The sequence below is a fragment of the Aquarana catesbeiana genome, linkage group LG10, assembly GCF_042186555.1.
Source record: "Aquarana catesbeiana isolate 2022-GZ linkage group LG10, ASM4218655v1, whole genome shotgun sequence".
In the NCBI taxonomy this organism is placed as follows: Eukaryota; Metazoa; Chordata; class Amphibia; order Anura; family Ranidae; genus Aquarana; species Aquarana catesbeiana.
Window position 1 is genome coordinate 245,282,221 of NC_133333.1, and position 14,246 is coordinate 245,296,466.

General features: G+C 45.8%; 1 protein-coding gene across 1 annotated transcript in view; it reads right to left on the reverse strand.

Annotated features, from left to right (window-relative positions):
- The window catches only part of PRXL2B (peroxiredoxin like 2B), a gene marked incomplete in the record, with an annotated part of 14,550 nt that extends 7,553 nt beyond the window's left edge, over positions 1-6,997 (reverse strand). The window contains 1 exon segment of the mRNA XM_073603581.1: positions 6,852-6,997. Within this exon segment, the coding sequence (XP_073459682.1) occupies positions 6,852-6,914 (63 nt within the window).
- Between the last annotated feature and the right edge of the window lie 7,249 nt (positions 6,998-14,246).

A 14,246-nucleotide genomic window follows, 5' to 3' on the forward strand; every position in this document is an offset into this window, starting at 1 on the left:
AAGGGATCTTTACATTCCCTGTAATAGGAATAAAAGTGATCAAATAAATAAAGAAGTAAAATTAAATAAGAAAAAACATTTAAACCCCCCCCCCCCCATCCCTTCGTGACTCACACAAGTCACGCCCGCATATGTAAACAGTGTATAAAACCACACATGTGCAGTATCACCGCGATCATTCGATCGAGAGCAATAATTCTAGCACAAGACCTCCTTTATCACTCTAAACAGGTAGCCTGTAAAAAATTTTGAAGCGTTGCTTATGGAGATTAAGTACCGTAATTTGGTGCCATTCCACGAGCATGCGCAGTTTTAAGCGCGACATCTTGGGTATCTATTTACTCAGCATAACATCATCTTTCACATTATGCTAAAAAATTGGGGTAATTATTTTGTTTTGGTATTAAAGTGTATTTTTTTCGCCATTTTATTCTCTAGGGTCTCTGCAAAAAAAAAAAAAAGATATAATATTTGGGGGTTCTAAGTAATTTTCTAGCAGAAAATACCAATTTAAACTTGTAAACAAGTTCCAGAAAAGGCCTGTTCAGCACATCGTTAATACATTACTTTTTTTCTTTATTAGAGTTTTATACCTGTACACATGCGCATAAAGCCCTGTGGCCTTCCAGTGAAGAAATACTCCAAGAATCTATTCTATGCAGACACAGGCATGTGTATGAGACCCAATGAAAAAAAAAAAAAAAAAAAAAAAAAAAAAAGGATAGCGGTTGCAGAACCTGCAACAAATTAGCAATGGCCGCTTCCATATTTATATATTTGGACAAATTCTCTTCAACGTGACAAGTGTTCAGTCGCAAATGCCGCTTTATGCACTGACACGCCTCCTTGGACCCAGTCTGTCAGGACAGTATGGTCACCTGCTGACTTGCCACAATCCACAGGCAGCTTAACTCTTAATAAGACACAGACGTTGGATCCTATGCAAATTTTACATCAGATAACTGCAGTACAGAGGATGTTACAGAGGATGTTTTTCCAGTCTTTTGAAGTTTAAGCCCCGTCTCTGAGAATGTCCAACATTGACTAAGGGACGGGGGTGGGTGGGGTAAAATGCATCAAGGTGCGTGGTTTGGTGGAGACACAAAGGGTGAGGCTGCTCTTTAACATCAATCCACCTGGGCTGGTCTGGAGTGGTGGCGATCCTTTCCTCTATACACTGAATGAGGGAACATGAAAGAAATGGGGGGGGGGGGGTCCAATTAGGACTGAACTAACTAGCACTAAACAGGAGGGGAGGACAGAGAGAGAGAAACCAAAATATTATAATCTGTAGTGGCCCAAAACCTCCACTAGAGGTCAGCATACTACTGAATAATAAAATGATGCAGGTCACTATAACACAAAAACAGTGGGATAGAATGAGGATGAAACTAATGCAGCCACCATATCTAAGGAGAGATAAGCTGCAATAAGTAATTTAATTTTTTTTTTTTGGAGGGGGGGGTAAGATATGGTTTAAATTGGTTTGCATAAGAACATGGATGCATGTAGGGGGAAAACAAAAAAAATAGATGTATTATGTGATCTGCCGAAACCCAGGATCGAACCAGGGACCTTGAGATCTTCAGTCTAACGCTCTCCCAACTGAACTATTTCGGCTCACTGGGAATCTGGAATTTTTTTTTAAAGGAGATGTTTTTTAAAGTGCACTTCCAGGATAAGTGGAAATTCTCTTTTGCAGTGGGGTTGCCCCCCGCATTACTGGGGGTTCAATGCTTATTCAGGTCTAGAGCTCCAAATAAAGCAATTTAATTTCCCTTCCTGCAGGCTCCTCTACACTATAGATCAGTCCCCGCAGACGCTTCTAAATTGTTGGGCTTTTTTGTTTAGAGCGCAAAAAATAAAACTGCAGAGGTGATCAAATACCACCAAAAGAAAGCTCTATTTGTGGAGGAAAAAAAACACATTAAATGATATTTGGGTACAACTTTGCAATTGTCCGTTAAAGTAACGCAGTGCCGTATTGCAAAAATGGTCTGGTGATGAAGAGGGTAAACCTTCCGGAGCTGGTTAAGGTAAAAAGCCTTCTGCATGTAGAACCACCCCCCCCCCCCCCCTCCTACTTATCTGAGCCTAATCCAGTAATGTGGCTCTCTCTCTCCTCCATAGGCGTGCGAAGGCGGTGTGCCGGGTGCGCCTTGGCACACCCCAATCACTCTGTTCACTGCCAAGGCTTCCCCCTTCTCTCCCGGGGATGTTTCAGGATGGAGAGTAGGGGAAAGGGCTAGTCAATATGTCATTTTTCATTTACCGGCCTCTTCCCTTTCTAAATGAACACTCACTGTGTTCATTCACAAACTGAAGCATAGTAAACAGTTTACTATGCCTCGGCGTGTTTGCGCTTTGGGGTGCACATAATGCATTAGGCTGCACACAACCTATGCTCTCCTTCATAGGCTCCAGCTGCTGTCAATGCCAGCTAGTGACAATAGAGTGAGATGGGGCAGAGCTGCACTGTGTAGGTCAATGGACACACAGAGCGTGGTTGGGGAGTGAGCCTGGAAGTGCTTGCTATGGGGGCACTCAGCAGGGGGGGGGGGGTGCCAGCGGCAGGGGACCCCAGAATAGAAGGATCGGGATTGCTCTGTGCAAAAAAAAAAGTTCACTTTTACAATCACTTTAATCCTTGCAGGGGGGAGGGGGGGGGGGAGCAGACCCACCTTAAGGCTCGATTCACACCTATGCATGTTGCTTTTGAGCGTTTTTGGAGGTTTTTTTTTCATGCTTGCCACGTTTTTGAGCCGCGTTTTTGCCGCGTTTTGCGTTTTTTTTTTTTTCATTTTTTTTTACAGTCTTACAAAAAAATTACAAAAAAAAAAAAAAAAATTAAAAAAAAAACGGCAAAAACGCTGCAAAAACGCTGCAAAAACGCTGCACTTGCGTTTTTGATGCTTGTCCATTGAAAACCATTACATGCAAAACGCTGCTTTTTGCATGAAAAAAAGTCCCCGACCCTTTCCAAAAACGCAGAGATACAAAAAAGCATTGATGTGAACATGTTCCATAGGAACCCATGTTAAAAAATTCCCGTGCATTTCTGCAAAATGCAAAATGCATCAAAAAACGCGCTAGTGTGAATGGGGCCTAAGGGAGTAGTTTTACATGGCATTGACTTTTTTCACTGCTGGACTGATTCTTTTCACTCAATCTAAATGCACACAGTTGACTATTTACTAAAACATAAACCAAAACTATATATTGCCTGTAGCCAAGAGACTCGTGCAAGAAAAAAAAAGAAAGAAAAACAATAGTCTGAATTTCTGGAGGGTGTTGTGTTAAATCCTCACTCTGTTGAAGGGCTTTGGGTGCCTCTTCTATTTGAGATTTCCTTAACTGCTTGCCGACCAATGCACACCCATTTACGTCGGGAGAATGGCACTAGTGGGCAAAAGGGTGTACAGGTACGTCCCCTTTGAGGAGCGGCGCTGCAGGCACGTGAACGCCGCATTTTCCGTGACCTTGATCGCGAGTCCTGCGGACTTGATGTCTGCCGGTTGCCCACGATCGTGTCACAGAGAGGTAGAACGGGGAGATGCTTTTGTAAACAAAGGATTTCCCCGTTCTGCTTGTGTCATGACAGATCACTGTTCTCTGTTATCGGGTGCAGCGATCGCTGTCATGTCAGTTGAAGCCCCTCCCCCAACAGTTAGAATCACTCCCTAGGACACACGCAACCCCTTCATCGCCCCCTAGTGTTTAACCCCCTTCCCTGCCAGTGTCATTTACACAGTAATCAGTGCATTTTTATAGCACTGATCGCTGTATAAATGACAATGGTCCCAAAATAGTGTCAAAAATGTCGGGTGTGTCCGCCATAATATCGCAGTCACAAAAAAAAAAAAAAAAAAAAAAAAAAAAAAAAATCGCAGATCGCCGCCATTACTAATAAGAAAAAAAAATTAATAAAAATGCCATAAAACTATCCCCCATTTTGTAGGCGCTATAACTTTTGCGCAAACCAATCAATATACACTTATTGCAATTTTTTTTTTACCAAAAATATGTAGAAGAATACATATCGGCCTAAACTGAGGGAAAAAAAATATATATATTTTTTAATATATATTTTTGAGGGATATTTATTATAGCAAAAAGGAAAAAATATTGCGTTTTTTAAAAATTGGCGCTCTTGTTTATAGCACAAAAAATGAAAGCCGCAGAGATGATCAAATACCACCAAAAGAAAGCTCTATTTGTCCATTTAGTTTGGGTACAGCGTCACATGACCGCGCAATTGTCAGTTAAAGCGACGCAGTGCCAAATCACAAAAAGTGCTCTGGTCAGGAAGGGGGTAAAATCTTCCGGGGCTGAAGCGGTTAACCAATTAGCAATGTCAGACTTCGCTATTTCTATTTGGACAATTCCCCTTTAATGGTAATCTAATGACAGAGAGGTCAGCACAGCATGTGAGGAATGAACTCAGCAAGTCATGAAGATGTGATGGGCGGAGGATGATGCAACTGAACAGCTGTGTTACTGCAGAGAGCCGAGCATCATCACTACATATCCCATCAATGATAGAGTGGTGTCACAAACAAGGGAGACCCTCACAAGGGGGTATGACTACCCTCCACTGTAAAGAAGTACAACCCTTCCATTAACCCTTGTGGTGCCAGAGCCGTGTTCGCATTCTTTGTGGAAAAAAGAGAGAAAAAAAAACAAGAAAAGAAAAAAGGAGCGAAAAAGAGCGCGAGAGCGGGAGAGAGAGCGCGCGAGATCGCAAAAGAGCGAGAGAGAGAGAGACAGAGCGCAAAAGAGCGAGAGAGAGCGTGCAAAAGAGTGAGAGAGAGAGACAGAGCGCAAAAGAGCGAGAGAGAGAGAGAGAGAGAGAGACAGAGACAGAGCGCAAAAGAGCGAGAGAGAGAGAGAGAGAGAGAGAGCGAGAGAGAGAGAGAGCGCAAAAGAGCGAGCGAGAGAGAGAGAGAGAGAGAGAGACAGAGCGCAAAAGAGCGAGAGAGAGAGAGAGAGAGAGAGACAGAGCGCAAAAGAGCGAGAGAGAGAGAGAGAGAGAGAGACAGAGCGCAAAAGAGCGAGAGAGAGAGCGAGAGAGAGAGAGAGCGCAAAAGAGCGAGAGAGCGCAAAAGAGCGAGAGCGCAAAAGAGCGAGAGCGCAAAAGAGCGAGAGAGCGCAAAAGAGCGAGAGAGCGCAAAAGAGCGAGAGAGCGCAAAAGAGCGAGAGCGAGAGAGCGCAAAAGAGCGAGAGCGAGAGAGCGCAAAAGAGCGAGAGAGAGAGAGCGCAAAAGAGCGAGAGAGCGCAAAAGAGCGAGAGCGAGAGAGCGCAAAAGAGCGAGAGAGAGAGAGAGCGCAAAAGAGCGAGAGAGCGCAAAAGAGCGAGAGAGCGCAAAAGAGCGAGAGAGCGCAAAAGAGCGAGAGCGAGAGAGCGCAAAAGAGCGAGAGAGCGCAAAAGAGCGAGAGCGAGAGAGCGCAAAAGAGCGAGAGCGAGAGAGCGCAAAAGAGCGAGAGAGAGAGAGCGCAAAAGAGCGAGAGCGAGAGAGCGCAAAAGAGCGAGAGAGCGCAAAAGAGCGAGAGAGCGCAAAAGAGCGAGAGAGAGAGAGCGCAAAAGAGCGAGAGAGAGAGAGCGCAAAAGAGCGAGAGAGAGAGCGCAAAAGAGAGAGAGCGCAAAAGAGCGAGAGAGAGAGCGCAAAAGAGCCCGAGAGCGCAAAAGAGCCCGAGAGCGCAAAAGAGCCCGAGAGCGCAAAAGAGCCCGAGAGCGCAAAAGAGCCCGAGAGCGCAAAAGAGCCCGAGAGAGAGCGCAAAAGAGCCCGAGAGAGAGCGCAAAAGAGCCCGAGAGAGAGCGCAAAAGAGCCCGAGAGAGAGCGCAAAAGAGCCCGAGAGCGCAAAAGAGCCCGAGAGCGCAAAAGAGCCCGAGAGAGAGCGCAAAAGAGCCCGAGAGAGAGCGCAAAAGAGCCCGAGAGCGCAAAAGAGCCCGAGAGAGAGCGCAAAAGAGCCCGAGAGAGAGCGCAAAAGAGCCCGAGAGCGCAAAAGAGCCCGAGAGCGCAAAAGAGCCCGAGAGAGAGCGCAAAAGAGCCCGAGAGAGAGCGCAAAAGAGCCCGAGAGAGAGCGCAAAAGAGCCCGAGAGAGAGCGCAAAAGAGCCCGAGAGAGAGCGCAAAAGAGCCCGAGAGAGAGCGCGAGAGCGCAAAAGAGCCTGAGAGAGCCAGAGAGAGTGAAAGAGAGCGAGAGAGAAAGGAGCGCACAGAGCGAGTGAACAACCACCGAAGGCGGCTGTCACATATGTAACAGAAATCAATGCCAGTCGGACCAATAGTAGCGCAGGAACCTTTTTCTAAGTCGGAGGGACTCGAGTCTCAGCCATTAGGACGGTATCACAATCTAGTGCAGCCAATCAGCTCCTAACCTCAGCTTGTTCAATGAAGCTTTGACAATAAAACCTGGAAGCTGATTGGTTTCTATGCAGATTCTGCACTCTCCAGGTTTAGTAAATCACGCTCTGTGTTTAAACAATCGATGTGATCGCATGCTTGGTGGCCATGGCAGGAATTATACCCCGGGTCCCGTTTCTTTCTAGGGAATGGGGCTGTCCTGCAAGCACCCATCATTCACATCCCATGCATGCGGGTGCAGCACACTAGTGCAGGGTTGAAGGGGTTAATACAATCGATAGGACTCCTCACTGCCTGTCAAATGCTCTCTGAAGGGCGATCTGAATGCAGATTGCTCTTTGGAGAGCAAGCCTTTACTTTTTCCTCTATCAATAAATCATCCATTCAGCAGGGATGGTGGGAGAGCCCACAATGGAGATATAAGGGGGGGGGGTTTATGTCAGATTTGGGTGGAGTGTCCCTTGAAGGTTTGCAGTATAGAGATCTCACCTCTCCTGTAATGGCATTTTTCACCAGGATGGCGCCGAGCTTTGCCAGATCCACATTCCCCATCTCACCTCTTTACTGATAATGTCTGCAGCCAACTCCCTGACTTCCTAATATCACTTCATGACAGTTCAGGGGCCAGCCAATCACAGCACAAGTATGGCAGTGGGCGTGGAGAGAGGGGAGGGCTGACCCTCCTTATATGGTCATACGGGCGGGGCTCAGTTGCATAAGCTGCTCCCTTTCATAACACTGCAGTTATCTGGGGCTGAAGTCACGATTGTGTAATAAATGCTGAATGTATCACTTTGTATCACTTTGTATTACTTTGTATTACTTTGTATCACTTCCCAATGTTGCCATTTCTGTGTTTCTGTTATTTTGTGTCTTTTGGGCTAAATGGAGATCTGTGTCCAAACAGCCGTTCGCCTGAAAAGCGATCCACATACAGATCGATTGTAAGGGCTCATTTACACCACAATCTCCGCACTCGCTGTGCGTTCCTGCATGCGCGTTTGAGTCCGTTTAATGCATTTTTTAAAATGCTGTTTTTTCGTTTATTTCAATGTAATATATGCCAAGTTGCCTTTATCGCTAGGTTCACACCTATGTGTTCAGTGTGTCCGGTGTTTGTGCAGGCAAAGCAGATCAATGACTTAAATGGGCAGCTGTACCTGCGTGAAACGCGGGAAAGAAGTGACTTTTTTTCCCGCGTTTCACACAGGTACAGCTGCCCATTTAAGTCATTGATCTGCTTTGCCTGCACAAACACCGGACACGCCGAACACATAGGTGTGAACCTAGCGATCAAGGCAGCGTGGCATATATTACATTATAATAAACGAAAAAACAGCATTTTAAAAAATGCATTAAACGGACGCAAATGCGCATGCAGGAACGCACAGCGAGTGCGGAGATTGTGCCCATAATTCTCCTCTGGGTGACAGGGGTACACCTAGTTCTGCACTCCTGTGACTCGTTTTCAGCCAACAGCGGGCTAAAGTCCGCTGTTGGCTGATGTCACACAACCAGTCCAGGCTCTGGAGTGATCCCGACTTTAATCAGGGGCAGCCCATCCATTAAGGCGCCGCCCCCCTATCCATCACCATCTGATAGGCTTCAAAATAGGGTGGGCTCGGGGTGCAGAGAATGGGAATGAAGCCCACCCAGATGTGTTACAACAGCAAATTAATATTCACTATTGTAACACTGATTCTCCACCTGCCCAATCAGGAAGCTGGCTTTGAGACCCGGCTGAAAGGACAGGCGATCCTATTGGACGCCTAGGAGGAGGGGAAGAGCAGCACACTTGAAGCCGCCAATGGAGAAGAGGCCACTCAGGGGGAGGGTGGTTGTTTTCTGCCCCCCCCCCCCCAAAAAAAAAAACAGCCGCCACTGGTTGGGATCCACCCAGATGCCCGGACCAGCAGCTGGCTCAGCCCCTCAGGGCACTGCTGGGATCAGCTGCTCCCTCCATAGCCCGGCGCTCAGTGGGTGGTTGACATGTGCGATTCATTTAGTACGAATCGAAATTTCGTACGAATCGAAAATTCGTACGAATTTCCGGAAATTCGTACATTCGTACAAATTCGAAATACAAATTTTTATGCATACGAATTCTGTACGAAATACGAAATTTCGTTTACGAATTTTCAGATCCAAATTCATAACGAACATTCGTAATTGTTGCGAAAAGTTGACGAACCTAAAAGTTAAAAACCCAGGAAGTCAGCACAGCACAGGGATGGTGGGAACCCCTCATACTGGGCACAGCGGGTGTACAGACCCAGGAACTCAGCACAGGGATGGTGAGAACCCCTCATAATGGGCACAGCGGGTGTACAGACCCAGGAACTCAGTACAGGGATGGTGGGAACCCCTCATAATGGGCACAGCGGGTGTACAGACCCAGGAACTCAGCACAGGGATGGTGGGAACCCTATGGGAATTTCTATGCTTACGAATTTTAAATGAAATTTCGTTAATGAATTTTGGAATTTCGGATCCAAATTCCGTTACAACAGAAACGTGACTGGTGTTTTGTTCACCAATCAGAGGAAGTCAGCACAGCACAGGGATGGTGGGAGCCCCTCATAATGATAAATTCATCATAACGAACTTTCGTTATTTTGCGAAAAGTTTACGAAACTAACGAAAATTCGTATTTCGTACGAATCCGAATTGAATTTCGGACACAACTTACGAAATACGAATTCATTTTCATACGAAACGAAACAAATTTATTGACGGCGCACATGTCTAGGGTGGAAAAGGGGGGGGGGGGGGGGGGGCAGAGAGCCGGTGACTGATTATCCCCAGCTCTCTGCAGGCTGAAGTGTTTAAGAACTGAGCAATCACCAGTGTTTGATCCCTCAGTTCCCGGTCTTAGAGGGAGTGGGGGACCGATGCTGCACCCACCGAGGTGAGTATGTAGGTTTGTTTTTTATAAACACCGCACTTATCTTTTAACCACCTCCCACCCGCTGTATAAGGAAATGGTGGTGGTGGGGTGGTTCAGTTGTTCTGGGGCAGAACAGAACCACAAGCACAGCGCATCCCCAATCTTGGTAAAAAGACAATGACGCGGCTCTTTACCCATGTGATTATCTGTGTCCAATCACAGCTGATCACATGTAAACAAGGAAATCCTGGTTATCAGCTTTCCTCTCCTCACACTGACAGCAGCACAGGGGAGATCTACACAGATAATCAGGGCACTGATCATCAGTGTAACCCCAGCCATGCCCATCAGGGATGCCAATCAGTGACCATCAGTAAAGCCAATCAGTGCTGCATTTCAGTGCCCATCAGTGCCTGCTCATCAGTGCTGCCCATCAGTGCTCATCAGTGCCGCCCATCAGTGCCGCCTATCTGTGCCACCTATCATTTCCTATTATGCCGCGTACACATGGCCAGACTTGCCAACGGGCTAAACTCCGTCAGCATTTCCGACAGAAAGATTTAGAACATGTTCTATATCTGAGTCCTTTGGAAATGCCGACAGAAAAAGTCCGATGGGGCGTACACACGGTCGGAATGTCCAACCAAAAGCTCCCATCGGACTTTTTCTGTCGGGAAGTCTGGCCCTGTGTACACGGAATAAGTCCTGCCTATCAGTGCTCATCAGTGCTGCATATCAGTGCCGCCTATGCTGCCCATCAGTGCCCATAAATGCCGCCTATCAATGCTCATCAGTGCCATCTATCAGTGCTCATCAGTGCTGCATATCAGTGCCGCCTATGCCACCTATGAGTGCCCATAAATGCCATCTATCAGTGCTCATCAGTGCCACCTATCAGTGCTCATCAGTGCTGCATATCAGTGCTGCCTATGCCACCTATCAGTGCCCATAAGTGCCGCCCATCAGTGCTCATCAGTGCCACCTATCCGTACTCATCAGTGCTGCATAACAGTGCTCATTAGTGCCGCCTATCAGTGTTCATCAGTGCCATCTATCAGTGCTTATCAGTGCCACCCATCAGTGTCCATCAGTGCCGCCTATCAGTGTTCATCAGTGCCATCTATCAGTGCTTATCAGTGCCACCTATCAGTGTCCATCAGTGCCGCCTATCAGTGTTCATCAGTGCCATCTATCAGTGTTTATCAGTGCCACCTATCAGTGCCCATCAGTGCCGCCTATCAGTGATCATCAGTGCCGCCTATCAGTGCTCATCAGTGCTGCATATTAGTACCACCTCATCAGTGCCCTTCAGTGCCGTCTCATCAGTGCCCGTCAGTGAAGGAGAAAAATTACTTATTTACAAAATTTTATAACACAAACTAAGAATTTTTTTTTCTTCAAAAATTTCGGTCTGTTTAGAAATTTTTTTGCAAAAAATAAAAACCCAGCAGTGATTAAATACCACCAAAAGAAAGCTCTATTTGTGTGTGTGTCATATGAGTGCAGTGTTACATGGCCGTGTAATTGTCATTCAAAGTGTGACAGCACTGAAAGAGAAAATTAGCCTGGCCAGGAAGGGGGTGAAAGTGGATGGTGTTGAAGTGGTGAAATTAGTTGAGTCCATGAAAGCTCCATCAAAAAGTTGGACAAGAAATGTTTCTACTTTCTCATCGGAATATTTGAGTGAAATTCTACAGCATGAGCTCTATTCACAGAATTGTATACAAAGAAAAAAGTAACTAACTGCACCAAGGCTGTGTTCACACTGCCATGACTTGAAAGTCACATGACTTGCGGGGCGACTTTTTCAGGCGACATCCTGGCGACTTGAGTACTACTTTGATAGAATTATAGACTAGAAGTCAGATAGAAGTCGCCTTGAAGTAGTACAGGAACCGACTTCAGTAGTGCTAATTAACCACTTCAGCCCCGGAATGATTTACCCCCTTCCTGACCAGGCCATTTTTCGGGATACTGCACTGCGTCGCTTTAACTGACAATTGCGCGATTGTGCGACGTTGTACCCAAACAAAATTCACGTCCTTTTTTTCCCACAAATAGAGTTTTCTTTTGGTGGTATTTGATCACCTCTGCGGTTTTCATTTTTTGCGCTATAGACAAAAAAAAAACAAAAAAAAAAACTATTTTGAATAAAAAAACAATATTTTTTACTTTTTGCTATAATAAATATCCCAAAAAATGTTTCTTCATCACTTTAGGCCAATATGTATTCTCCTACATATTTTTGGTTAAAAGAAATCTCAATGGCAAAGGAAAGACACGAGGGAGGGAGAAAGAAGTGCTGCTCACCCCTGATATGCAAGCAAAAATAGGAAAAGGATTTCCCCAGGTGGGGTTTTTAGGCAGCGGGGTTTAAGATATTAGACCAATGTTGTATAAAAAGGATATTGTTTTATTGTACAAAAAATATTTTAACACAAAGGTTAAAAAGATGAGCTCTGATATAGAGTGTTTACAAGTCTAGTGAAATCAGACACCCATTATACAGACATATTTTCATAACAACATCATGTGAATATTGTCAATATCGAAAAAATGGACCTGACGCGTTTCAACCTATATATTCAAGGTCTTCTTCAGAGGTCAGTCTGTTGAAAAATATACAATAGGGATATACATATAAGGGCTTAGTTGCATATACCAAAAGAGATATACCATATTTCATATAGCATAGTTACCCAATGATGCGTGTCCTACAAGCGAAAATCTTCCTATAAGAGAGTCCCCTTAAAATTAAAATGCCTGCTCACTTTCCCTAAAGGGTCCTGTAACACCTCCACCGGCACAGCCACCGGCGCCGGGGCAGAAACCAAAGATGCGGCTTACGAGAGGTCACACTAAGAATCGCCCCCCCCACCCGGACCGGTCGGGGAGAAGGCAACACCTGCAGCAGAAGCCCAAAGAGAACACGTTTAGAAAACATACTCATGGTATATATCGAAAGTATTTACTTAAATAATAAAGTAAAAACATCAGTCTATATGCATACCTCATATGCAGACTGTAGCTTTGTAATGTTAGGTATATATATATTAAAAAAGATTATATATAAGTAGATCGTGGATACAAGTGAAGTGAGAACCAAAAGTTAAGAAATCAAGTAAAGAGGAGAGACCTGGTGGTGTTGATCAACTAATTTAAATGAATTGATCAAAGGTGAATTAAAAAAGAAATAAAAGAGCATTGTGTATGGGTAGTGTTTGGTGCTTAAACTATAGGGGTGAGGACCTATACGTGCAGTATATGTTGCACGTGCTATATGGCAAACAAAAATACAATACGTGCAAAAGGGTGTCATTCTGATAAAAAAAAAAAAAGTGTATGAAAGTATAAAGATATAAAAATAATAATACACAGTGCCCATAAAAGATGTGACAAATAGTCATCAGTGTGTTACCTTTGTCAATGTGCAAGCAAATGTGAAACTGCACTGTATCGCCCTCTGTGCTTAGACTCAAATGTGACCCGACCTAGGATTGGCCACAGGGTTTGTCAGACTCAGTGGACGCTCATCCAAACAGAGTTGACAAGTCTAAAAATATATAAGAAAGGTAATATTATATATAATATAAAGCATGTATTGTATGTATAAGATCAGTGTAATAGACTGATCATTTCATATAGGGCTGGAACAGTGCAGGAACACATTGCTGAAAAGTGTACTTACCAAGTGAGAACTGCAGGGAAATCACACCAACCAAGTAGGAAGATTACCAGTGTTTGTACTTTGGAAGCGTATATATATCCTTATTAATGGGCGTGTATCAATTAAGAGCAGGTTCCCCGCAGGTGCAGACTCCTCCCCCCACCCCCCCATCCGTGGGAACATCCTGGAGGGCATGGCCACCAATAGGGAAGCCCTGTGTGGTCTCCCTGGCGTTCGGGACAAGCCGAAGCCCCGTCCCTGACGTCATCCCTGTCGTAATTACGTGACGCGCCCACGTCACACGGCATGCGCGGGGCCCCGCGCATGCGCAGTGACCGGGAGCGTCCGAGGGTGTCCCCGAACGCCGCCGGCAAGGGAGGAAGTATCCCCAATGTGGCAGCCAGGGCTAGCCCGGGTGTCCAATGGGGAAGAGGGGGGGAAGGAGTAAGCACCGAAGGCGGCCCCCCCCCCCCCTTGCCGGGAAGGCACATCAGAGGAGAAAACCCCCCGGCCCAGAGGCCATGGCAGCAGAGCCGCCAAGTCTCAATGGGGGGTAGGGCAAGCAAAGAGAGGAAAAAGTATGATGATCTGCAAAAACTATCAGGAACATAATCCAAAAACACTGGTCCATACTCACGGATGATCCGAAAGTTTGTAACTTTATCTCCAACAATCCATCAATTACCTATAGACGTGCCATCTCGCTAAAAGATAAACTGGTTCAAAGCGAGATCCAAACACTGTTCAGTCCTTGGATCATTTCCATGTGTGTCGTGTGACGCGGGTGCGTCGCGTAATCACGACGGGGATGACGTCAGGGACGGGGCTTCGGCTCGTCCCGAACGCCGGGGAGACCACACAGGGCTGCCCTATTGGCGGCCATGACCTCCAGGATGTTCCCACGGATGGGGGGGGGTGGTGGGGGGTGGGGGGAGGAGTCTGCACCTGCGGGGAACCTGCTCTTAATTGATACACGCCCATTAATAAGGATATATATACGCTTCCAAAGTACAAACACTGGTAATCTTCCTACTTGGTTGGTGTGATTTCCCTGCAGTTCTCACTTGGTAAGTACACTTTTCAGCAATGTGTTCCTGCCCTATATGAAATGATCAGTCTATTACACCGATCTTATACATACAATACATGCTTTATATTATATATAATATTACCTTTCTTATATATTTTTAGACTTGTCAACTCTGTTTGGATGAGCGTCCACTGAGTCTGACAAACCCTGTGGCCAATCCTAGGTCGGGTCACATTTGAGTCTAAGCACAGAGGGCGATACAGTGCAGTTTCACATTTGCTTGCACATTGGCAAAGGTAA